This window comes from Bubalus kerabau, chromosome 13, assembly GCF_029407905.1.
Source record: "Bubalus kerabau isolate K-KA32 ecotype Philippines breed swamp buffalo chromosome 13, PCC_UOA_SB_1v2, whole genome shotgun sequence".
Lineage (NCBI taxonomy): Eukaryota > Metazoa > Chordata > Mammalia > Artiodactyla > Bovidae > Bubalus > Bubalus kerabau.
This window is the reverse complement of record NC_073636.1, coordinates 51,439,700-51,466,197: the sequence shown is the minus strand read 5'-3', so window position 1 is coordinate 51,466,197 and position 26,498 is coordinate 51,439,700. Positions and strand designations below refer to the sequence as shown.

At 45.1% G+C, this 26,498-nt stretch overlaps 1 protein-coding gene across 5 annotated transcripts in view; it reads left to right on the top strand.

Moving 5' to 3' along the window:
- The window catches only part of SMOX (spermine oxidase), a 35,121-nt gene extending 23,870 nt beyond the window's left edge, over positions 1 to 11,251 (top strand). The window contains exons 3-8 of one of the 5 annotated variants that reach the window (XM_055544282.1): positions 1,963 to 2,189; positions 6,422 to 6,595; positions 6,758 to 7,517; positions 8,206 to 8,366; positions 10,258 to 10,347; positions 10,792 to 11,251. In XM_055544282.1, coding sequence (XP_055400257.1) covers positions 1,963 to 2,189; positions 6,422 to 6,595; positions 6,758 to 7,517; positions 8,206 to 8,366; positions 10,258 to 10,347; positions 10,792 to 10,929 — 1,550 coding nt within the window. In that variant the 3' untranslated portion in view covers positions 10,930 to 11,251. The other 4 variants (XM_055544281.1, XM_055544285.1, XM_055544283.1 and 1 more) reach the window with 4 other exon arrangements.
- The last annotated feature ends 15,247 nt before the right edge of the window (positions 11,252 to 26,498 follow it).

The following is a 26,498-nucleotide window of genomic DNA, read 5'->3' as shown; positions in this document are numbered from 1 at the left end:
ACGACAGAGGTGAGAGGCCTGTGGGGGACGACAGGAAACATCCTAAGACTGAGGCTGCTCCGGGGCCCCCCACCTCCTTGTAATGCTTGAGGGATAGGGTGGAACTCTGATGTTGCTGACCTTGAGCTGCTCACCTTATTCCTGCTTATGCCTGGACATGGCTGTCCAGTGACTATGACTTGGAACTCCCTGGTGTACCCTGGGAAGGGTCCATGATGCAAGCCCCTTTTGCTTCTTTTGGAAGCTCAAAAGAAGCAAAACAAAAACAAAAAAATACCTTGGGGAACTTGAGGCTCTAAAGGATAATTAGTGATAAATGTCCCCAGTGACCAGCCCCCCTCCATGAACCCTGTGGAAGAAGGGCACTGGATTTCCAGCTTTTCATACCCTCTAGTCTGCCCACTTTCCCTGGACAAAGGGACCCATACATTCCTGCCCCTGATTCCAGAGTCACCAGGAAGTTCTGTCTTACTGACTGTGGTTTGAGGTTGATTGTTTTTTCTCTTGCTCTGTGTTTGGCACATAGATGCATACAGGGCTACAGGGCTTTTTTTTTTTTTTTTTTTGAACTGATGGTTTAATTAGAAGCAGCCCAGGAAAGAGAAAGCACAGAAAAAGAGGAATGCCCAATTCCTGGGGTGAGGGGTGATTGTTTTCTGTTATGGTTTATAAGATAGCTATTGCTGCATAACAGAACAGCCTGAAATATTAGTGGCTTAAAACAACATCATTTTATTTGCTGATATTCTGTGGCTCCAGAAATCTGAGTTTCTCTTCATGGTGGTCACAGTCTAAGAGGATGAGGATAGAAGCACAAGGTTTCTTGAGGCCTAGCCTCTGAAGCCACAACATTGCTTTCATTGCATTCTATTAATCAAAGCAAGTCACAAGGCGAGCCCAGATTCAAGGGGTGAGGAAAGACTCCATCTCTTGATGGGAGGACTGACAAAGTCACATTGCAAAGGGCCATGTGTGTAAGGATAGGAGGAATTATTGTGTCCATCTTGGCAAAAAAGTTATCATACATGATGTCTTGAATCAGGCCTCCAAAAACAAAACAAAACAAAACACAAATAATGTTCCTCTATATTTTCCTTTCTTTGTTTCAACTTTCCTGGGAGCTAGGCAGGGGAGGAGACAACTGTATCACAGGCTCCGCAGCATAAGAAAAGGAAGCTGAGTCCCAGAAGAGGAAATAGGCCCAGGCACGGTGGGAACTTGCCTCAGAGTATCTGGTCCCTTGGCTATGGATGGGGTGGTAAAATGAGCCACCAGCCTCATCCCAGTTTGGGCCCAGGATTTTCCCTTACCCCAAACAGTCTCTTAAGGTTTTGCCACCTATGCCATAGGATGAGAAAGCTTAGTTTTCTCCAGAAGTGTGTTTTAGACTACCCTGGGGAGGAGTCTTCAAAACTGGAATGTTTTCCCTCTTTCTTCTGCCCTAGACTGAGTTAGGAGTTGCCCATTTTCCATCTGGATGAGTGGTTTAGATTCCTGAACCACTGGATTTTGAGGAATTGGAATAAGGCCAAATGGGGACCTTGGGTCTGAAAGGCTGGGCCTCCTCACTGGGTATTTCAGGTACCTGTACCATGTGGTACCCTCTGGTACCATAGAATTTCTCCTGAGAGGGAGGCATCAGTGAGGAGGGAGGGCCTATTGTTGGATGTTATCACAGAAGGAGAATCTTCTACTTATTCCAGTGAGGCGACTTGGTGTCATCAGAGTCACTGAGGGTGGAAGTTACCTCATTTATAAAGTGGAATCCATTTTGTGCTGCATATGGTTTCTTACTGGGAGCTTTTCACTGAAGACTTTGGTTTGTTGCCAGAGGGGGGCCTAATCCCCTTCCTTGCCCTCTTGTTGGGGATGGAAGGATCCCCTTGGAGAAGGAAGATGAGGCAGTGTTCTGGCCCTCTTTGAAGAGTCCTTGCTGTGCTAAGAGCCTGTTGTTGCCATCAGGACACGCTACCTTTGAGCTGGGAGCCACGTGGATCCATGGCTCCCACGGGAATCCTATCTATCATCTAGCAGAAGCCAATGGCCTCCTGGAAGAGACAACTGATGGAGAGCGCAGTGTGGGCCGCATCAGCCTCTACTCCAAGAATGGCGTGGCCTGCTACCTCACCAACCGTGGCTGCAGGATCCCCAAGGATGTGGTTGAAGAATTCAGTGATTTATACAACGAGGTGAGGTATTATGGGAATAGTTGAGCACAAGAGTGTGGGGGATAGGGAGCACACTGGCACTTCAGGGTTCAGGGGGATAGGGAGCACACTGTGTGCGTGTGTGATGGGGGTGGGGGCCTAGGCAACTTGCTAGGGTTTTCTGTGATCCTGGTCATGTCTGTACATTCTCTGGGCCCCAGTTTGAGGGTAGAATGAAGACAATGAGTGGAAAAATACTAGGGAAGAGATTATTGATACTTATGATTAAATATTTCCGCAGAAAGTCCTTAAATATCTATCAGATTTGTTACTAGGTAAATGTGTATGATTATTGTTGTTAATGTTCTTAGGCACTCTTGTAAATGATAACTTAAAAAAAAACACCTTATTTTCTAATTGTTCCTGGTATATAGAATTATAACTGATATTTTAAGATTGAAGTATAGTTGATTTACAATATTATATTAGTTTCAGGTATACAGCATAGTGATTCAACATTTTTATATATTATACTCCATTTAAAGTTATTACAAGATAATGATTATATTTCCCTGTACTGTACAATATATAGTTGTTGCTTTTTTATTTTTTATACATAGTAGTTTTTATCTCTTAATCCCATACCCTTGTTTTACCCTTCATTCCTTCCTTCTCTCCACTGGTAACCACTAGTTTGTCCTCTATATCTGAGTCTATTTCTGTTTTGTTATGTTTGTTTGTTTTATTTTTTAGATTTCACATATAAGTGATGATACAGAATATTTGTCTTTCTCTGTCTCACTTATTTCAGTAAATATGATACCCTCTAGGTCTATGCATGTTGTTGAAAATTGCAGATTTTCATTCTTTTGTATGGCTGAGTAAAATTCCAATGTGTGTGTGTGTCTATATACATATATATAACAATATAGTTTATATCTATCTATCTAACATGTATATAAAACATGTGTATGTATACTACATATATAACTATGTTTTATATCTATATCTATCTAACATCTTCTTTATACATTCATCTGTTGATGGGCACATAGATTGCTCCCATAGGTTGGCTATTATAAATAATGTTGCAGTGAACTTTGGGGTACAAGTATCTCTTCAAATTAATTTTTCTTTTTCTTTGGATATATACCCAGGAGTGGAATTTCTGGGTCATGTGATAGTTCTAGTTTTAATATTTTGAGGAACCTCCATATTTTCCATAGTGGCTGCATCAATTTACATTCCTGGCAACAGGGTAAAGGGTTCCGTTTTCTCCATATGTTCACCAATGTTTGTTACTTGTGTTCTTTTTGATGATAGCTCTTCTGACAGGTGTGGTATCTCATTGTCATTTTAAATTTCTCTGATGATTAACTACGTTGAGCATCTTTCATATGCCTGTTGGCCATCTGTATTTCTTCTTTGGAAAAATGTGTATTCAGGTCTTCTGTCCATTTTTTAATCAAGTTGATAGTTTTTTTTTTAATTGAGTTGTATGAGAAGTTTATGTATTTTGGATATTAGCCTTTACTGGTCATATTATTTGCAAATACATTCTTCCATTCAGTAGGTTGTCTTTTTGTTTTGTCAGTGATTCCCTTTGCTGTGCAAACATTTTTAGATTAAATTAAATTTGTTTTTGCTTTTGTTTCTTCTGCCTTAGGAGAAAAAAAAGTGCTTCAATTTATGTCAGAGTGTTCTGCCGATGTTCTCTTCTAGGAGTTTCATTATTTCCATTGTTACATGTAGGTCTTTAGTCCATTTTGAGTTTATTTTTGTATATGGTGTGAGAAAATGTTCGAATTTCAGTCTTTCACATATGGCTGTCCAGTTTCCCCAGCACCACTTGTTGAAGAAACTGTCTTTTTTCCATATATATTCTGCCTCCTGTATCACAGAGTAATTGTGTGTGGGTTTGTTTCTGGCTCTCTGGTTTGTTCCATTGATCTGTGTGTCTGTTTTTGTGTCAGTACCATGCTGTTTTGATTACTGTAGCTTTGTAAGTCAGGGAATGTGCCCTTGTCTTATTCCAGCTTAAAAAAAGGTTAATATTTTTAGAAACTTTGCTGTGAACTGCAAAAAACAAGCCAGGTAACTTGTAGATCTTGCCTTCTGATAGCTTCCATTTATAGTGTAATGACCCTGCACTTTAGGTTAGTAAACTGGTCAACACTTACCTATTATACATTTTTTATGTCTCTTGGGCATAGGAAAGGAGAACTGACCCTTGCTTTGGGGTTGTCCCTGCTCAATGGAAGGCAGGAACACTCACTGTCGTATGTGTGTGCACTCATACAATGTGTGTGTACAGTCCTATCATGTGTGTGTTCTCACTCAATATTAAGCAAGTAAGAATCAGCATTCTTGAAAGTAGACCTTCTTGGTGTACTGAGAATCAGTCATGTCCTGATTCCTATGTTACTGTGAGTGCTTCAAGCATGGATGCCTCTTGAGAATGATGTTCAGGGTCCATGACTTACTTGTTCTTTTAAACGTTCCTGAAGGTAGATCATCATCAACTTCTGCTTGTGGTTCTGATTTTTGAAAGCCAAGAGTGTGAGTCATGGAAAGTAGGATAGATGAAGGTAGGTTATCATTGGAGAAGGAAATGGCCACCCACTCCAGTGTTCTTGCCTGGAGAATTCCATGGACAAGGAGCCTGGTGGGCTACAGTCCATGGAGTCGCAAAGAGTCAGACATGACTGAGCGACTAACATTACATTATTATTATTATCATTCTAAGTGGTGCTGCTTTGAGTCAGAAGGAAAAGGTGTTAACCATGAGGTCAAGAGAGAGATTTCCTTATATAGCTCTTAGACAGTGCTGGAGGCCATTCTGAAGAGGTGTGCTCTAAGCATGTGAAGCCTTGCCTGAGGGTGGCTTCGTAATAAATATGTAGCCTCCCTCCCAAGGCGATGACTTTGAAGGGCTACTCATTTGAATGTCTTATAGTTAAATAGATGAGTTTGTTCGGTAGTTATCATATAGAGTTAATCTCTGGAGCAAGATTGCCTTGATTCAAGTACCAGTTCTGCCATTTATATAGAATGGTACATATTTGTATATTCATGAGCTAGTTATTGAGACTCTCTGAGCTTTACTTTCCTCATCTGTAAAACAGACACAGTTATACCTACTTCATAGTGTTATGAAGGATAAGTGAGATCCCAGTGAAAAGTGCTTAATGAGAAATGGGGTGAATATTGTTAGCTCTTACAGACCCATCCCATTTCCCTTGGGTCACATTAGGAAGATGTTGTTTAACCTAGGACAGGAGACCACCCACATGACAAATGCATGTTCAATTATGGCGGTCCTAGTCAGTGGTTGACACAAAGAATCACACAAATCTGTTAGTTCTCAGCTGGGCATTTTGGCCTTTAGTTAACGTAAGCTGATTGGCTGGCTACTCTGTTGCTTATCACCAAGGGGAAAAATCTAAGGGGGAGGAGGCAAGTTGAAAGCCTGACTCCTTGGCAGTGGTACTAGGTTAGGAATTTGCTGAGGACTTCAGTTAAAGCCAAACACCCAGCATCTTGTGACTGTTGGGAAAAGAAAAAGGAATAATTTAACTTGCTTTCTTCTTTATATTCAGAGAAATGTTTAATTTATGTTTCTATCTTATGTGGAGGCTTTTCCCTTGAGGGAGTAGTAGGGGTTGGGCCATACCACCTTTCTTCCTCAGCAGTCCTAGAGCTGGGTTGCAGGGTAGACACATTCCTGTCAATGTATGGGCCCCTTTTGCTCTTTCCCCTGCAAAACACCAGTCAGGACACAGCTCCATGCTGCCTTCCTGGGAGAGGGTGAAGCAGATACACTTGGACAGGAATGTCAGGGGAGAGTCTGTGCATTTGGTTCTTGAAAAAGAGTTATCTGTGTAGACGTGAGTTCTTTAGTGGGCGGTATGCTTGGCTATGTGGAGCACTTGAAAGGGCAGTTCCTTTCCCACACACTGTACAGGCACCAGACATTTCACTTTGTTCTAAGCAGGGATTCAGTAAGAGAGCTTCTGGGGCCCATCCCACCTCCTGTGTCTGGAGGCAAGGAAGCTGACTGCCCAGGTTCAGTTTGCTATCCCCAAACCTCCATTTTGTTGGTGCAGCCTCAGTACAAAACTGAGTACCACATTAATTCACCAAGGAAGAGGTGCCATGGGCTCAGCATATCCGGGAACACTTTGGAGATGGTGAGTATTGAGTTAGAACCCTTAGGTCTGAGATGGAGGTGGGACGAGTGAATGTGTTTTCAGTCTCCTGGGATCTCTTTGCAGGTCTATAACTTGACCCAGGAGTTCTTCCGGCATGGTAAACCAGTTAATGCTGAGAGTCAGAACAGCGTGGGGGTGTTCACCCGAGAGGAGGTGCGCAACCGCATCAGGGATGACCCTGATGATCCAGAGGCCACCAAGCGCCTGAAACTCGCCATGATCCAACAGTACCTGAAGGTATCTTTGCCATCTCGGAGCTCTGTTGAGTACAAATGCCAGAATGAGAAAGACTGACCCTGGGGAAGTTGGGTCCGAGGAGGGCAGCACTGCCCTAAAGTCCTGCTTCTATCCCTGCCCAGCCTTGGCGGTCACCTGGCTCCCCTCTGGCTCTTCCCACAGGTGGAAAGCTGTGAGAGTAGCTCGCACAGCATGGATGAGGTGTCCCTGAGCGCCTTTGGGGAATGGACTGAGATTCCTGGTGCCCACCACGTCATCCCCTCGGGCTTCATGCGGGTTGTGGAGCTGCTGGCTGAGGGCATCCCAGCCCACGTCATCCAGCTGGGGAAACCTGTCCGTTGTGTTCACTGGGACCAGGCCTCATCCCGCCCTCGGGGCCCTGAGATTGAGCCCCGGGATGAGGGTGACCATAATCATGATGCCGGGGAGGGCAGTCAGGGTGGAGAGGAGCCCCGGGAGGAGAGGCAGGATGAGGATGAGCAGTGGCCAGTGGTGGTGGAGTGCGAGGACTGCGAGGTGATCCCGGCAGACCATGTGATCGTGACCGTGTCACTGGGCGTGCTCAAGAGGCAGCATGCCAGCTTCTTTCGGCCAGGCCTGCCCGCCGAGAAGGTGGCTGCCATCCACCGACTGGGCATCGGCACCACTGACAAGATCTTTCTAGAATTCGAGGAGCCCTTCTGGGGCCCCGAGTGCAACAGCCTACGGTTTGTGTGGGAGGACGAGGCGGAGAGCTGCACGCTTACCTACCCGCCCGAGCTTTGGTACCGCAAGATCTGTGGCTTTGATGTCCTCTACCCGCCTGAGCGATACGGCCATGTGCTGAGTGGCTGGATCTGTGGGGAGGAGGCCCTTGTCATGGAGAAGTGTGATGACGAGGCAGTGGCCGAGATCTGCACAGAGATGCTGCGGCAGTTCACAGGTGCGTCCCTGTCCTTGTCTCGCCGCCAGCTCAATAGGCCTCACTCTGTCTGTCCTCCTCCTCTAGACCCTCTGAGTCTCCTGAACCAGCACTAGCATCCTCATCCCCAGGTTGTGAAACTGAGGTGGCACACCCCTTGGGAGAGATGCTGTAGGACACTGTGTCTTGGCTTTGGCCTCCTAAATTGCAAGCTCTCTCCGTTTGGAATTTGAGACACTCAAGATCACAGGCTCTGTGTTTCTTCTCTGTTTCTAAGGCTCATGGTGAAAAACTCAGATATCACCCCAACTCAGATTCCCCACTTCCTACTCATGTTGTCTTGCTAAGAGATGGACTTGTGGAGAGATGGACTTGTGGTTGTTTTGTCTGATTTTTGTTCAAACATCTTTCCTGCACTATCCCAGAAGAGCCCCACAAGAACCCCTGAAATTGGAATGGGGAACATGATTATCTGGGATGTTTTTCAGATAGGAAAATTAAGGCCCACGGAGAGGAGCTGTTTTTCTTGGGGATTACAAGGAGACATTGAGGGGTATACAGCTTGAACCCCAGCCTCCCTCCCTCCCTTCTTCATGCCTGGCCTTCCTGGAGCCCCCGAGATACAATGGGAGTTGTCTGCTCAGGAGTGTCTTCTGCGTGCAGCCATTTCTTATCCTCCTTCCCCTTGGCTCTTCTCACTCCCCAACAGGGAACCCCAATATCCCAAAGCCTCGGCGAATCCTGCGCTCGGCCTGGGGCAGCAACCCCTACTTCCGGGGATCCTATTCATACACACAGGTGGGCTCAAGTGGGGCAGATGTGGAGAAGCTGGCCAAGCCCCTGCCGTACACGGAGAGCTCCAAGACAGCGGTGAGTGTGGGTGTGCTGGGTACGTGAGGGGCTGCGGGGTGAGGGGTCTTTGAGGGGTGGGTGTTGTACAAGTATGTGTGTTTGGTCCAGGGGAGGAGTGCCAAGGTAAGATAGGTGGAGTAGCTCCTGTAATGATGGACAAAACAAGAAAAAGTACACTTAACATTTGGAAGAACAAACAGGGTCAAACTAGGATATCTTAAATGCTTTCTTGAGGTTATAAAAACTGAGCCTTTTAATTCTGTGCTGTCCAATATGGTCGCTGTTAGCCACATTTAATTAAAATCTAAAGTAATAAATACAACATTTTGTTCCTCAGTTGCATTAGCCAGATTTCAAATTTGAGAGCCACCTGTTGCTCATCAGAGTGGCCACATTAGAGGCCACGTTAGTAGCCTCATTAGGTTGCCATGTTAGAGTGTGTCATTATGGAGCATTTCTGTCATTGTGGAAAGTTCTGTTGGGCAGCACTGACCCAGTATGTTTTGCTTATTTCCCCCAATTTATTTTAGGAAATAAAATACTGACCTTCCCCCAAACTATAGTAACTATATAGTAAAACACACAGAAAAATAATAAATTGAAATTATCTCTATATATTTCTGCTCCTATAAAGTAGATTTTGAGTTGCCCCCGCCAAGCGTACCCATACAATAAATGTTAAAACCCCAACACAGTTATATTTAAAATAATTGTCTGGTGTAATTGATGAGGAAGAACGCAGTTAAGCAATGTGTTGTGCGTGTCCTGGCTGTGCTCAGGAAAGGCTACTGCTATAGCCATCCTCCTTCTCTTGTCCCCTGCGTCAGTTAGGACTAGCGCATATAACAAAAAGCAAAACAAACTGGTTTAAACAGGACAGAAGTTTACTTAGGTCACACAAAAGGAAATCTGGAGGTAGATATTGGGGCCCAGTACCAGTAGAACCTGGCTCCATCTTCCAGGCCACCTTGTGATCCAAGAGGGCTGTGGAGGTAGCTGCTCTCGTTCTCATGTCTGTGACAGGCTGATGAGTGAAAGAAGGGAACCCTTGGGAAGAGTCAGTGTCCCTAAGCAATAGTGCACTTGAAGTTGATTGGCTGGAACATAGTCACATGACTCTACCAGCTGCTAGAGAGACTGGGATACGTTTTTTTTTTCCTGGATGGCAGTGGTGGTGGTGGTTTGGTCGCTAAGTCGTGTCCCACTCTTGCGACCCCATGGACTGTAGTCTGCCAGGCTCTTCTGTCCATGGACCCAGTTAAATGTCAGGATTTTTGTTACTGAGGAGAAAGAGAAAGGATGTGGAGTAGGCAGCTTGCCCTCTGCCACAATATGTGCCTCCCTTTCAGCTTAACCACCTCTGCAGGCTTTTTATTGGTGGGTTAAAACCTCACTGCTCAAGGTGGGTGGTCCATGGACCAGCAGCGCTGGCACCATGTGGGAGCATGTTAGACATACAGACTTGCAGCCCACCCCAGCCCTGATGAACGAAAACCTCATTCTACAAGGTCCCCGACTGGGACCTTACACATTCAGTTTGAGGTATTTTGGAATAAAATCCAAACTCAAGCTTGGAATGCAAGCATTTGTTCTATGCTTGGACCCCACCTAAACAGCCTGCTTTCTTGATGTTAAGCTTGGCTCTGCCAAAATTTTCACCATCTCCTAGACAAGGCCTAGGAGATGCATTTCTGCCCCCATTTTTCCTTCTTCCTGAAACATCCTTTGCCTGTTTATTTATCCAGCATCTTCTGAGAAGAAGCCCAAAGGTCCTGTCCTCTGGGAAGCTTTGTGTGATCTCCCTGACAGAGGGCCTCTTTTCTGGGCTCTCAGCACCTCGCCCAAACACCCATCACGTCACGTATGATGCCATTTAGTAATTGGGTTTCGTGTCTGGCTTCCCCACCAGCAAGGAAGCTCCTCAAAGCAGCTGCCTGGTCACCTTTTATCTTCCAAGTGCCCAGAACAGTCCCTGGAACCTAATAGGGGCTCCATAAAGGTTTGTTAAATTACTGCCTAACTTTATCGAGTTCTTATATTCTTTCAGGTTCTGAGTCCTTTAGATACATTATTTCACTTAATCCTTACAATCACCCTCAGAAGTAGATGGTATAAACTCATTTTGGAGATGAAGAAATCAAAGCTTAGGGAGGTTAAATCATTCCCCAAGTTCACTAGTAAGAGGCAGTGTGAATTTCTGAAATTGTAGAGCCAGGACTCACAAAAACCTCAGAGCAAAAAGGACTGAGGCCCGGATGTTTGGGGAAGAAGCAGGGGAAGATGGGCAGGTGGGATGGGCAGCTCCTCCTCCTATGGAAATAACAATGCCTGCATCTCAGATGCCCGCCTATTCCTTTCTAACTTGTAGTATGAATGGGGGTTCTGGGGCAGACAGGTAGCTTTTCTTGCTCCTCCATCTTCACTTCCCTGTCCCCCTGCCCAGCCTATGCAGGTGCTGTTCTCAGGTGAGGCCACCCATCGCAAGTACTATTCCACCACCCATGGTGCTCTGCTCTCTGGCCAGCGTGAGGCTGCCCGTCTCATTGAGATGTACCGAGACCTCTTCCAGCAGGGGACCTGAGTGCCTCGTTGCTGCTGAGCGTGTTCCTTAAAGAACCACTAACTCGTGACTGCCAGCCCTGCCCCTTGCTGCTGTGTACTCATTTCCGAATCCTCTGTAGAATGGATTTGTATCTTTTGTAGAGCTAGACATCTAACTGGCTTCAGACCTGGCCCTGTAGCTTCTTCTTTTCTCCTTCCTGGGTGGTGACCAGGGTGGGGTCCATTGATTTACCTCTGTGCTCTGACCTCTGACCTCCCTATGCTTCCCCTCATCTCTAACCTTGTTATTGTAAGTGCCTTCAATACTTTGCATTTTGGGATAATAAAAGAGGCTTGCCCTTCCTGTGCTCCTCAGCTTCTCTCTTCCATTTTTCTTAGCCTTGTGTGTGTGTGTGTGCATGTATGTACATGTGTGTGTATGTATGTCTTTGTGTGTTTGTCATATCTTCTTCGAGGGGATAATGGGACCAGCTGTGGTCTGGTTATACCCCCAGAAAGGAAGATGCCTGCCTTTAGTGGAGGGGCATCCTCTCACCCCAATCTGTTTGTGATTGTTTCCCTTCCTGCCAGTGAGACTCCTTAGGAGTAAGAGCCCCTCATTACCCAGCCCCAACTCCTTCAAGGTCTACCTGCTGGCCTTTTGTTGGACTTCTCAGAGCCTGATTGGGTAACATAGCCACATGGAGTGAAGGTGAGTTTTATGGGAGGGGACACCTGTTGTGGCTCCATGCCAAGCTCAGATGTGTTAATTATTAATCAATGTCATCTGGCCAGAAGGATGCTTCAGTTGACTTCTGGGAAGTTTTTTCCCAGAAAAACTTCTGGGAAGTACAGAAGTACAGCCATTTTGGTGGGTGAAAACATACACACACATATACACCCCTTATATATCCACACACACATACATCACTCCTACACAGATACACCACCCCACACCCTTACACCTATACACAAATACAACTATACACACGTGCATAAAACCTTAAAGAACATTTAGTCATTTTCTTACTCCAGATTTCTAGCGACAGAGTTTGAATTCTACAGAGTTGAGGGGTTGGGTGGTGGAGGATGTGGTGAAAAGCCAGGTGTACCCCCTGGTTTAACTCTGTGTGAATTTAGGTTGGGTTAGCTTTTCAGAAGCTTAGGGCACTGCCTTTCATGTGACTCTATATCCTTTACTCCCTTACCTTAGGCTGTGATGAAGATGTCCAACACATGGCTATGCCTCTACACTCCTCCCTGTACCTGTCTGCACACCCCTGCATGCACATCCACCTACATGCACATACATGCTGCCCCCCACCCCCCGCCCTCCCCCCTCCCCCGCCACACACCTACATACACATGTCAAAGAGGCATCCTTGTTTTGTGAAGGTTGACCTACCCGACATCCCTCATGGAGTTTATATTAGGGATTCATATTCACCTCATGGGTAACTTGAAAAATTGTAAGTATATGTATTAAAATATTTTTTAAATAGAGGATCTATCAATGTAGTTCATGCTCAAAAGTCATAAAAGGATACACTGAACAACTTCCTCCCACAGCTGTCCCCAGTACCACTGCCACTCCCAGTGGTAATACTGGGAATGCCACTCCGAGTATTATTATGTTATATATATTAGTATATAGTGTATCCATTTCTAGATATGTTATTATAAATATATACCCTTCTCTCTTTTTATGTGAAAGTGACAAAGTATCTATCCTGTTCTGCATTTTGCTTGTTTTAGTTAACATAATGTGTCTTGGAGATCTTACCATAATGGTACTTAAATGGACAATGTAAATTTGGATCTCACTTTGGTCAAGGAATGTCTGTCTCCTTCCTGGCCGGAGTTGTGTTGCAGGAAGCACCTCCTATTAACTTCACCTTTGGAGGCACTGATCCAGTCTTGACCCCTCCCCACATCCTGGATTTCCCCCACTAACTGTGCTGGGATGGACAGAAGTGGCCCATCACATAAGTATGAAGGATGAAAATAATATGTAGAATTTCCAGATCACAAGTGTAGGAATTTAAAGAGCTCTGTGAGGGTGAAGTTTATTTGGTGATTGCAGGTTGGAGAGCTTCAGGTGTAGTACCTTCAGGAGGGTAGTCTGACTTGCCCACACTTAAGGGCTAGACATAGAGTCTCTTAATTTAACATGGATGCCACCTCAGACTAGGGAGGGTGATTCATCCCAGTGAGGAAACAGAACCTCCAGAGGGTTATGTAATGCAAATAAAGCACCTAAGTTCACTCAGATAGGTGGCGTGAGACTTAATCCAAGGTCTGTTTGGTGCTACATGCATGCTAAGTCGCTTCAGTCGTGTCTGACTCTTTGCAACCCGATGGACTGTAGCCCACCAGGCTCCTCTGTCCATGAAATTCTCCAGACAAGAATACTGGAATGGGTTGCCATTTCCTTCTCCAGAAGATCTTCCTGACTTAGGGACTGAACCCACGTCTCACTGGCAGGCAGGTTCTTTACCACCTGCGCCACCTGGGAAGCCCCGATGCTACACTGTTTGGGGCTCCAGTGAAGGGTTATTCTAGTTATTGTGTGATAGAAAGAAGAGGCTGGTGCCATTTAAAAAAAAAAAAAAATCTTAGGCCATTATAGACAGGGTGGAACTGGGTGCAGCCACACTAGGAGACTGTGTGGCTGATTCTACAAAAACTGGCCTTGTGCCTGGCAGCATTTCTACTCTTGGCTCTACACCCGAGAGAAATGAATGGATATGCCCACCTGAAATAGGTGCCAGAGACTAGATACACACAGGATGAGCTCCTTGCTGTGACTAGGTTTCTTAAAGAGCTTGGCATTGATTGATGCTCAGATGACTCTATTAGGCATGTCTAGTATGGCATGCTCAGGCCAACACCCTGTGCCAAAACTGCTACACAATTCTTGTCACTTGTGGGAGGTCACATGAGAGGGAAGTTCTCTCCTGGCACTGGATTCTGTGTAGAACTGGTTGCATGGTTTCTTGTGCTGTGGGCATCAGTGAATCCACGACCAAGGTGTTTGGTTTGTGGCTTTGTGGAAGCCTCTGAAATGTTCCTTCAGGTTCCCTGGGGTACTCGGCAAGTACTGTCTCTTCCTACTTTTGCTGCTCTGGAATGGGTATTCCTCTTCACGGGAGCCACTTGGAATGTCTACCCTACTTACACACAAAGGTAGGAGTGAAGTGCCTCTGGTTTGAGTCACTCTGAGTTTGCTTGGGCCTGTCAAAATGAGCCCATGGGTGATCCCAAGGTGCAAGAGTGAAGTGGGCTGTTGGTTCCATTCTAGAGAACTGCCTAACTAATGGTCTGCCAAACATAATGGTAGATTCACACGAAGCGTGTTTTCTTATACTGACCAGCTGGTATCCCTTCTTCCATGCTTGGCCCTTTTAGCCTGTTCTCCACACAGAAGCCTGTATGATCCCTTTACCAATATGAATCCAGTTATGTGCTTCCCTAGTTCCAGTGACTCCCATCATACTAAGCATAAAACGTGATTTCCAGCATCCCGTGTGACCTATTCTTTGGCCCCATTTCCTTTTATGGCCCCCTTCTGTTGGCCCTGGCTGTCCTGTTTATCTGGAATGCTTGCCCCCAGTAATGCAGGTCTCGTTCCCTTGCTGCATTCAGCCCTCTAATCAGCTGTCACTTCTCTAGGAAGACTTCCCTAAGTCCCCATTCACAGCACTCTCAGCACTCCCTATCCTTCCCTTTGCCTGTTTCTTCATAGTCCTTCTCTTTCCATGATGTCATATTTTTAAAATTTAAATGTCTGTTTATTTGTCTATCTACTCCCCTGGCCCCTTCCCCCAGGCTGTAGCTTGCATTGTCCAAAATAGTGCCTGGTATAGTGGGTTATCAGTGAATATTTGCAGAATGAATGAGCAAGTGAATGAAGAAGCTAAGCTGGATAGTGTTATTTCCCAGACCCATCCTTGGTGTTGGCCAGCAGTCCTCATGGGCTTCCCTCGTCCGCACCCCTTCAACTCTGACACCTCCCCTCCCCTACCAACTGTCAACAGGCAGAATGGCCTCCTGCTTCACAGATAAAATAGAAGCCACCTGGAGGCAACTTCCTTGACAAATCTACAGACTGCTAGTCTACACACCCGGAGAAGGCGATGGCACCCCACTCCAGTACTCTTGCCTGGAAAATCCCATGGACGGGGGAGCCTGGTGGGCTGCAATCCATGGGGTTGCGAAGAGTCAGACTCGACTGAGCGACTTCACTTTCACTTTTCACTTTCATGCATTGGAGAAGGAAATGGCAACCCACTCCAGTGTTCTTGCCTGGAGAATCTCAGGGACGGGGGAGCCTGGTGGGCTGCCATCTATGGGGTCGCACAGAGTCAGACACGACTGAAATGACTTAGCAGCAGCAGCAGCCTACACACCCATCCTTGCAGACCTTTCTCAGACACAGTGGAAGTGTGTGATCCATCACTTGTGTATTCCATGCCCCAAACTCAAGGACTTTGCTTGTCATTTCCTATCCCATTCTGTCTACTCCTTCCCACTTGAATTTCAGTTTCCTCATGTCTTTCCCATCCCCAGCCCTCATCTTACTCCCACTTTTCCTTGCCTTTTTTTCTGGTCAAGCATCACACTAGCATTGTCTACACTTGCTCTTTCTGCATCCTCACTGTCCTCACTCTAGCAGTGGTTGGTGGGGGTCCTCAGGCCACAGAGGGAAGGACTAACCTGGCTCTCCTTTCCATGGCTGGGAGAGGTAAGGAGGACTCCTAAGGTTTATGAAAGGACAACCTCATGGGCTGAACCACATCCTCTGGTGCCATCTGCTGGCCATATCAGAATGCAGCCCTCTTGCTGCACAGAGAACATCTGTGTCTGGGATTCAGTGAGATTTTCTGAATTAAAAAATTTTTTTCAATAAACCATAGAAAATAAGTTAATACTGAATAAAGTTAATAAAGTAATATTGCAACTTATTCCAGAACATCATTTATTTTTCATTCTTAACCTTTTGTAAAAAGAGGCTTTGTTGGCCTCCAGGATGAGACCACCTTACCTGCCTCCTGAGAAACCTGTATGCAGGTCAAGAAGCAACAGTTAGAACTGGACATGGAACAATGGACTGGTTCAAAATTGGGAAAGGAGTCCGTCAAGGCTCTATATTGTCACCTTGCTTATTTAACTTCTATGCAGAGAACATCATGCAAAATGCCAGGCTGGAGGAATCACAAGCTAGAATCAAGATTGCCAGGAGAAATATCAATAACCTTAGATGCACAGATGATACCATTCTAATGGCAGAAAGAGAAGAGGAACTAAAGAGCCTCTTGATGAACGTGAAAGAGGGGAGTTAAGAAGCTGGCTTAAAACTCAACATTGAAAAATTAAGATCATGAAAAACAAACCCCAGAATGGGAGAAAATAATAGCAAATGAAATAAGTGGCAAAAGATTAATTTCCAAAATATATAAGCAGCTCATACAAGTCTATCCCAGAAAAACAGGCAACCCACTCAAAAAGTGGGAAAAGACCTAAACAGACATTTCTTCAAAAAAGACATACAGATGGCTAACAAACACATGAAAAGATGCTCATTATTGCTGCTAAGTCGCTTCAGTCGTGTCCAACCCTGTGCAACCCCAGAGACGGCAGCCCACTCCCTGGGATTCTCCAGGCAAGAACACTGGAGTGGGTTGCCATTTCCTTCTCCAACGCATGAAAGTGAAAAGTGAAAGCGAAGTTGTTCAGTTGTGTCCGACTCTTTGCGACACCATGGACTGCAGCCTACCAGGCTCCTCCATCCATGGGATTTTCCAGGCAAGAGTACTGGAGTGGGGTGCCATTGCCTTCTCCGTCGCTCATTATTAGAGAATTGCAATCAAAACTACAATGAGATATCACCTCACACCAGTCAGAATGGGCATTGTCAAAAAGTCTATAAACAATAAATGCTGGAGAGCATATGGAGAAAAGGGAACCCTCCTGCACTGTTGGTGGGAATGTAAATCGATAACAGCCACTATGGAAGACAGTATGGAGGTTCCTTAAAAAACTAAGATTAAAACCACCATATGAACCAGAAATTCCACTACTAGGCACGTACCCTGAGGAAACAAAATTGAAAAAGACACATGTAACCCAATGTTCGTGGCAGCACTATTTATGATAGCTAGAACAAAGAAGCAACCTACATGTGCATTGACAGATAAATGGATAAAGAAGCTGTGGTACATATATACAATGGAATATTACTCAGCCATAAAAAGGAACACCTTTGAATCAGTTCTAATGAGGTTGATGAACCTAGAGCCTATTATACAGAGTGAATCGTATACTAACGCATATACATGGAATCTAGAAAGATGGTATTGATGAATTATTTGCAGGACAGCAGTGGAGACATGGAGAACAGATTTATGGACACAGCGGTGGGGGCGGGCAGGGAGGGGGTGGGAAAGGAGAGGAGAGGATGGGATGTATGGAGAGAGTAACATGGAAACTTACATTACCATATGTAAAATAGATATCCAATGGGAATTTGCTGTATGATTCAGAGAACTCAAACCAGGGCTCTGTAACAACCTAAAGGGGTGGGATGGGGAGGGAGGTTCAAAAGGGAGGGAACATATGTATACCTATGGCTGATTCATGTTGATGTTTGGAAGAAACCAACAAAATTCTGTAAAGCAATTATCCTTCAATTAAGGGAAAAAAAAAAAGAAAGCTAAGATCATGGCATCTGGTCCTATCACTTCATGGCAAAGAGATGGGGAAAAAATGGAAACAGTGACATAATTATTTTCCTGGGCTCCAAAATCACTGCAGAAGGTGACTTTAGCCATGAAATTAAAAGATCCTTGCTCCCTGGAAGAAAAGCTATGACAAACCTAGTGTATTAAAAAGGAGAGACATTACTTTGCAGACAAAGATCTGCAAAGCTATGGTTTTTCCACTAGTCATGTACAGATGTGAGAGTTGGATGATTAAGAAGGCTGAGCACCAAAAAATTGATGCTTTTGAACTGTGGTACTGTAGAAGACTCTTGAGAGTCTCTTGGACAGCAAGGAGATCAAACCAGTCAATCCTAAAGGAGATCAGTCTTGAATATTCGTTGGAAGAACTAATGCTGAAGCTCCAATACTTTGGCCACCTGATAAAGATTGAGGGCAGGAGGAGAAGGGGGCAACAGAGGATAAGATGGTTGGATGGCATCACCGACTCAATGGACATGAATTTGAGCAAACTCTGGGAGTTAGTCAAGGACAGGGAAGGCTGGTATGCTGTAGTCCATGGAGTTGCAAAGAGTTGAACACAATGAGCAACTGAACGACAAGGTATTTTCTTTTTTGTTCCTTCATTCCGTCATTCATTGATTGTTTTGTTCGTTCATCAGACTTTTTTATGCCAGCTTCTGTGCTAGGAAGATTTAATTATGTTTCAGTAAGTAAGTTTACTAAATAAATAAATAGCAACTATGAACTTATTTTATTCCCCAAGGGAAGCTGAACTGTATGATCTCAATTCAATTTGTTGAGGGTTATAGAGGGATGGGAGGTGGGAGGTGGGAGGAAGGTTCAAGAGGGAGGGGGCATGTGTACCTAAGACTGATTGATATTGATGTATTGCAGAAACCAACACATATTATAAAGCAATTATCCTTCAATTAAAAAGAAATAAAAAAATTTGTTGAGGTTTGTTTTATGGCTCAGGATATGGTCTATCTTAGAATATGATCTATGGTGCTTGAAAAGGATGTGTTTATGCTATTGTTGGGTGCAGTATCCTACAGGTGTTGACTAGATCCTGTTGGCTGATAGTGTTGTTGATTTCCTCTATATCTTTGCTGATTTTCTGTCTAGTTCTTTTGATTGTTGAGAGACTAGTTTAAGTCTAAATATAATTGTATATCTGTTTATCTGTTCAACTCTATCATTTTTTTGTATTAATAGCTTTTTAAAGAACAGTTTGAGACTTATAGAAAAAGTATTTAGCCTCTACCCCCATTTTCCCTATTAACATCTTACATTAATATGGTATATTTGTCATAACTAGAGAACCGATGTTTTAATCAGTGAACCAAAGTTCATAAGTTAAACTAAGGAAAGATGAATAAACTCATGTCTTTTTCTGTTCCAGAATTCTGTCCAGGATGCCACGTTACATTTAGCCATCATGTTTTGTTAGGTTCTTCTTGGTTGTGATGTTTTCTCAGACTCTGCTTATCTTCAATGATCTTAACCATTTTGAGTAGTATAAGCTAAGTCACTTCAGTCATGTCCAACTCTGTGCGACCCCATAGATGGCAGCCCACCAGGCTCCCCCGTCCCTGGGATTCTCCAGGCAAAAAACCCCACTGGAGTGGGTTGCCATTTCCCTCTCCAATGCATGGGAGTGAAAAGTGAAAGTGAAGTCTCTCAGTCATGTCCGACCCTCAGCGACCCCATGGACTGCAGCCCACCAGCTCCTCCGTCCATGGGATTTTCCAGGCAAGAGTACTGGAGTGGGGTGCCATTGCCTTCTTCCTTGAGTAGTATAGTCAGGTATATTGTAGGATGCCCCCTACTGGAATTTGTCTGATGTGTTTTTCATGACTAGACTGGGATTATAGGTTTTTAGGAGGAAAACCACAGAGTTAAAGTGCCATTTTCATCTCATCATAGGACCTTGATCACTTTGCTGAGATAGACTTTGTCAGGTTTCTGCTCTGTGAAGTTATCCTCCCCCATCCCCCTGCCATCATACTGTCCTCTTTGGAAGGAAGTCACTTTGCAGCCCACACACTTAGGGAGTGGGGAGTTATGTTCCCCTCCTTTAGAGAATAGTATCTATATAATTTATTTGGAATTCTTCTGCACAGGAAAATTGTTCCTTCTCTTCCTTTTCCCCTTTCATTTATTAACTTGTTCAGTCATTTATTTATATCAGAATGGACTCGTGCATATTTATTTTATATTTTGGATTATAATCTAATACTACTTTATTTTGTTGTTAAATTATTCCAACTTTGGTTGTTGGGAGCTCTTTCAGTTGGCTCCTATGTCTCTGACCTGCTGCCATCAATGTGTGGATTTTTTTTTTCTTTTCTTTTTGAACACTTCCTGACTTTCTGGCACTATAAGGTGCTCTAGGCGTATCTTGTATATTTCCTGTCTCTGTCATTGAAACAGCCATTTCTTCAGAGAACCCTGATTCCTTTTGATAGAGCTTGGTCTAGCTTGGGGCAAAAGCTAGATTGGTGTTGCCACTTGGGGTTGGTAGTGGCAAAAGTGACCTCAGTTCTTTATTTCTGCTTGCTTTACTATGTGAACTTGCATCTCCTCTCACTAAAGAGGTTGTTGTTGGCTGAATTGTGTCCCCTCAAATTCATGTGTTGAAGTCCTAACCTAACTCCCTGTGATGGATTAAAGATTATCAGCAAATATTGATACTGATACTCATTGAAATTGATGTTCAGCAAGTATCAATAACTTTTCTTCCTCTGGGAATAGAGTATATTTCCCTCCCTTTTGACTTTGGGCTTAGCCATCTGACTTGTTTTGGCTAACAGAATGTGAACAGACACATTGTGGTATGAGCTGAAGCTCCCAACACGTTTGCAGTTGGGTTTCTGCCTCTCGTGTACTTGCAATTTGTCATAAGAACAGGTCCCTGATAGCTGATGTTTCATGGAGAATATGGACAAAGGGGGAATAGATCTGAGCTTATAGAAGCCTGGAATCAAACCTAGGGCCTGTAGACAGACACATAAACAAGAAAGACAAATGCTTGCTCTTATAACCTATGAATTTAGGGGTGGTTTGTTTTGTAGCATTATCACGGCAGTAGCTAACATCTCTCTTTGGGAGAGTCATCTAACCCAAGAGGGATATTTGTTGGCACTGGTGATAGAGTGAACAGTGGCCCATGCGATGGGAAGCCACCCAGGGTACAAAGGTGGCACAGTTCCAACAAAGGGGCCTGGCAGGAATGGGCCAAGGGATTCAGATTCCTGGAGGATTCATTTCATGGCTTGACTCTGGCTCGAGGAGCTGGAAGAGACAGAAGCTCTTTTTAGTTCTGTCCTACCCGACTGAGGAAAGATCTAAGCACTGCTTCGTTCTCAGCTCATTGTTCTAAAAATTCAGAGTTGCTGTGACTCCTTTTCTAGCAAATGGAGAATTGAGAAATTACAATGTTTCCCTCCACTCTCAATGTCCTTTCTGACCCAGACCCACAAGCCTGGACAGTATTGAAGTCCTTGCTAAAGGCAGAAGGTTTCTGCAGGGAATCAGGATGATGGGTGATCATAGACTGTATTCTTGGCTTCTCAGAAAGCAATTCTTGGCAGTAGGACAGTGGTTGGAGATTACGTGACTGGGCAGGCTCTTCTTGGAGTTAGGAGTAGGCTGTGGGGGGCTCTGGTGGAAGAGGGTAGAGCCTTTTCCTTACTCACCCTCAGCCAGTGGTGCTTTTGATACAAGGGATAGAACTCTGGCTAGCCTTTTAATTCTATTTCCTTGCCTTTAGAGTTCCCACTGTTTGCCAAATGGTTGGCTGATATCCTTATGTTTCAGACATGTCTTGAATTTCTATTCTATTTTAAAATATTTATTGGTATTTTAAGGAGAAGGGTTTTATTAAGGACTTGACAGGATGTCACTTTAAGTTGGAAGTGGTTTTGATTTAACAATAGTCTTTCCTGAGATGTTAAGGGCTTCTAATAAGGCAGGCAGGTATAGATGGTAACTTGGGAAAGGAAAGCTGAGCATGGATGTAGCCCATGGAAATGCCATCTCCACAATATCCAGAATCTCCCTCTTCTCATTCACCTGCATTCCTCTGGCCAAGCCATCATCAGCTTAGATTGTTGCTGTCACTGCTCTCCAACTGGCCTCCTGCTTTCATTCTGTTTTTTTTTTTTTTTTTTTTTTTTTATTTCCACACAATAGCTAGAATAACCCTGTCCACCCAAAGTCAGACCCTGTCACTTCTCTCCTCAAACTCTTGTAAGGCACCACTTCACTCAGAGGGAAAGCCCGAGTCCTGTGTCATTTACACGGCTCTGTGCACTTTGGCACTCATTACCTACTACATCTGGCAGCCTCATTTTCTATTCCTCTACTTTGCCTGATCTTCCTGATCTACCCTGCCCTGCTCGCTAACCTGAACACACCAAGTCTTCTCCTAAGTTAAGACTTTGCACTTGCTGTTCCATTTGCAAGGAATGCTTTTCCTCAACAATCTGCACGGTTTGCATCATTACTACCTTCAGGCCTTTTCTCACATATTAACTATTACCTGAGACTTTCCCTGGGTACTCAGTCTGAAAGTACAATGTTCTACAGCTTCAACATTTCCTGTTCCCTTTCCCTGTTATATATTTTTTGCTTATCACCATTTACTATATATTTTGTTTATGTTATTGCCTCTCACTCCTTAGGAACAGAGTAAGACAAAAGGCTGACATGGGGAAACATGAGACGGGAGGATGGAAAGGGAATCAGAGGCACAGCGCCCTGGGACATGGAACCCTGTCCTGGGAACCAGTCCCCATACCTGGCATACTAAATAAGTGAATTTTCCCTTTAACTTCCTGGCTCTGTCTCTGAACTCACTAAGCATCTTTCAGACCACAGTTTGGCTTCCCATTAAGTTCAATTATTGTCATGAGAACACTGGCTTGTGTGATAGTTAAGTTATGCTGCTGCTCCTGCTGCTAAGTCGCTTCAGTCGTGTCCGACTCTGTGCGACCCCATAGACGGCAGCCCACCAGGCTCCCCCGTCCCTGGGATTCTCCAGGCAAGAATACTGGAGTGGGTTGCCATTGCCTTCTCCGAGTTAAGTTATAGTTCCCATTAAAAATGAGCACATTGGCTTTGGGCTTATGAACTTCATGTCCTAGTGAGGTAGGCCATCTGTGTAGCTTATATGAGACTGGTAACTGTGGGACACTGACAAGACTCACTTTCTACACCTGTAATACCAAGGACCAGCCCCTTGGCTGAGCGCAAGTTGATTGAGCAGATAATAACTGATTGCGTCTTTTGAGGCATAGCCAGACAGATATTTCATTGTGTCCCCTTTTACTTTTTCAAAATTCCACACCTTTGGTCAGTTTGGGAAACTCTCCTTGAGGTAGAGGGCTTCCTGAAAAACCCCCTTGGTTAGGTTCCTGATGAGAGGGGAGCTCTTAGCTTATGCTATTGCAGATTAGATAGCTGACAAAGGCTTGCATTGCAGTGACTGGCCTATGTGACAGACACTGAGAGCTGCCTGCATGATATCCATTGCTTCCTCCTGCTGCCAGAATTATGACTTTCTTCAGAGTAGCAGTGGTTTCCAATGGGAGGCAATGATTCACGTTGCCCTAAAGCAGGGTCAACAAACTTTTTGACAAAAAAAATTTTTTTTTTCCATTTAGGCTCTTTGGGCCAAGAGGTGACTTTCATATAATACACCTGTCATGAAATAATCTCTCGATCTTTTTCCCTCTCATCCATTTAAGAATGTAAAACCCATTCTTAGTTCATAGTCTGTATAAAGACAGGTGGTAGGCTAAATTTGGCCCACTTTGCAGACCTATCACTCCGTCTTGTTTTTTATGTTACCAGTCTCCCTTGCAGGGTGGTCATGACATCCACTTCTGGAGGTAAGCTGGGAAAGGGTGGTTTGGGGAAAACTTTTATTTTGATAAAAGGAGGCAGATGCCATAGCCCAGACCCTTCTTCTTTTTTCTCTGCCTTGAATATGAATGTGAATTATGGTACCATTGATCATGGTGAAGCGACAAGGAGTATAAAAACCAACACACCGAAGATTATGAAGCAAAGATAGAAAGATCTTGGGTATGTGACTGACAATACCAGAAACTGCCTACTTCATAAGTTGTGAAGTGAGAAAAACAATAACCAGTGTTTAAGCAGCTTATTACTTGCAGTTGCATTTTCAACATATCCAGGGCGCTTATGTCCTTCGTTATCTGCTTCACCCCTCCCCCATCTAGGAGAATTACTCTACTTACAGACACTGGTACCCAGGCAGCTGTGTTTTGTACTACGTGCTTCATCTCATGCCTATCTGTCTGCCCAGATGTTCAGACCTGACCTCTAATTAGTTAATCCATAGGCTGGCCAGTGAACCATAGCCTTTGTGGCTTGTCTCCAGAATGGAAGCCGAGAGTCCTATGGTTTCTGGCAGGACAGAAGAGGGTGGATGCAAACAGTATGATGGAGTCACATGAATGTCAGACTCCTGGAAGGGATATCCACAAATGTCATGGGTGAAGTCTTCCAGTGTGTCCTTCCTTCTAGCTCCTGGCTCTAAAAGCTCAGCCTGTTGTGGTCCCAGTTCCTATATTTCTTCTTGGTTCCAAGTTCACCCTGCAATTCCTACTTCATTTTTCTCTAGACAAGAGTAATTTGAGAATGTAGGCCAGTTTCTTTGTTTCCCTGCTCCCTCAAAGTGTTGGATGGGAAAGGGAATAAGTGACAGCCTAGACCTTCAGGAGAGCCGAGTGCAGCCCCTCTTCCCAAAGTTACCATCCCCAGCACCACCTGGATCTACTGGGCTCCCTAGAGAGCCATTCTGAGCTGAGAGGCTATGGGACGGGTTTAGCCTTTATAAGCATCTGGTTTTGTGCTTCGTTGGAACCACAAGAAGAAGAAAAAAAAAAGGAAATTCTTTTCCAAGTGGACAGTGAACATGCAACCCCCTGGGGGTATGACAGGATGGGAATAGAAACGGGGTCAGGAGGGCACAGAGGAGTTGAGCTCTGACAAGTCACTGAGGTCCAAAAACTTTCCCCAGGACCTGTCAGCGCCTGGAACCAGAGGGACTAAGGGACTGGCTTGTAGTGCTGGTGGTGGTGATGGTGAGCGGCCTGCAGAGTGGGGCTCCAGGAGGGGTCTGGGCAGCAGGGCATGTGGAGCAGGAGACTTCTTTCTTCAAAAGTCCAGGGTGTAGCTGGCTCTCTGGCTGGAGAAGGATGCAGGCTCGAGCTCCTTGAGGACTGGTAGAACTGGCTGTGGGGAGGGTCTTACAAAGACAGTGATGTTGGCCAGCCATCAGGTGGGCACTGGAGCAGTGTGGCAGGAAAGGGTAATGGGGCAACTTCATTGATCCAGGATTTAATGAACGCTCACACCTAGTCTTGAGTAGCCAGGGGTCAGACAGCGCACTTCCTCGTAGTGGATGAAGATATAGATTCTATTGGTGAACTCTAAGCCTGGATGACCTTGGTGTGAACTACCAGAGAGGCTGAGGGCCACTCAGGGCTTAATTCTGAGCCAGGGGTCTGGGAAGGAGGTCTTGGGAAGATAATGGTAAGTAGAGAGGGCAGGCAGGCTCAGGGCCTCTGAGATACTGAAGCTTCAGCATCAGTGGGTTTGTCATGCCTGCAAGAAGTAGAGGACATGACTTTGGAAGAGGCTGGAGGGCTTGTATTTGAGGTGTCTGAGGTCATCCAGGGGAGGGTGATCACACACATTTGGAGCTAGAGACAGACAGATACTTGGGAGCCATTTATGTACAGTGGTCATTAAGATGATTTGGAGTGGATAAGATTGGGTGGCAAGTTGAGATAAGAAAAGAACCTTGGGGACAAGACCGTAGAGGCACCTGCACAGGAGGCAGAGAGAGAGATGGAGAGAATGTAGTCAGGGGACCAGAAGATCCCAGGGGTGTGGATCAGGCAGGGAGAGGAATATTTCAGGAAACAGGGAGTGGCTACCAGTGTGGACTGTGGCAGAGACAGAGGAGGAGGAGATTGGGGAAATGAAAGGTCCCAGGTGAATTGCAAAAGCAGCCCTGGGCGATGCTGGGACAGAAGTCCTGGAGACTGTGGGAAGAAAGCAAGATGGGTGGCAAGAGCCCAGCTGGAAAGGGAGGATGGACTGGAGCTGGGACCTTGGGATGGAAGTGGGAATACAGCTTTCTAAGGAATTGGCAGGGGGCGGGGCTGGGATGGGTGGTGGAATTGGGCAAATACCAGTGCCCTTGGAGGCTTGCTTCTGTCTCTGTCAAATCTCACAGGAGCATCCTTCTTCTCATTCTTGACTCCTTCAGGCTTCACTCCATCCCTTGAGGATTGTGTAAAGGAACACTTAGTCCCATTTTCATGGGCACTGAGAAAGTCTTCTCTACTCCCTCAGTCGTGGACTGGGCTGGGGCACCTGAAGACCCAGAAAGTGGTGCAGTGAATGCACTTCTTCCAGATGTCCCAAAACCACTTGCAAGAGGCTCCTTCCTTTAGAAAGGCTGTTGCTACTCCCTCCATTCCTCTTGGCTATTCCAGGACTCTTTGCCATGTCCTGAGAACAAAGTCAGCAACTCAGTGCTTTATTGATGTTTAGAACTGGGTCACTGGATGCCCTTGCTGTGGCACAGCCTCTCTAGGGGCTCTGTAGCCCCACCCCCTTCTCCTGCAGGCTTGTTCCCTGGTATGGAGGGCATAAGAGGAGGCCAGCTTTGTGCTGAGGGCCCCATGTGCAGGAGACCGAAGCTGAGGCTTAAAGGTCAGATATGTTTTGCTGATTGGTCATCAAGTCTAGAGAAAGTACTGGGCAAGCTGCTGACCCCACCTGTCTCTACATTCGCTGTCATCCAGGACAGGGAGCAACCCCTGCTCCCCTCCCCCTGCCCCCG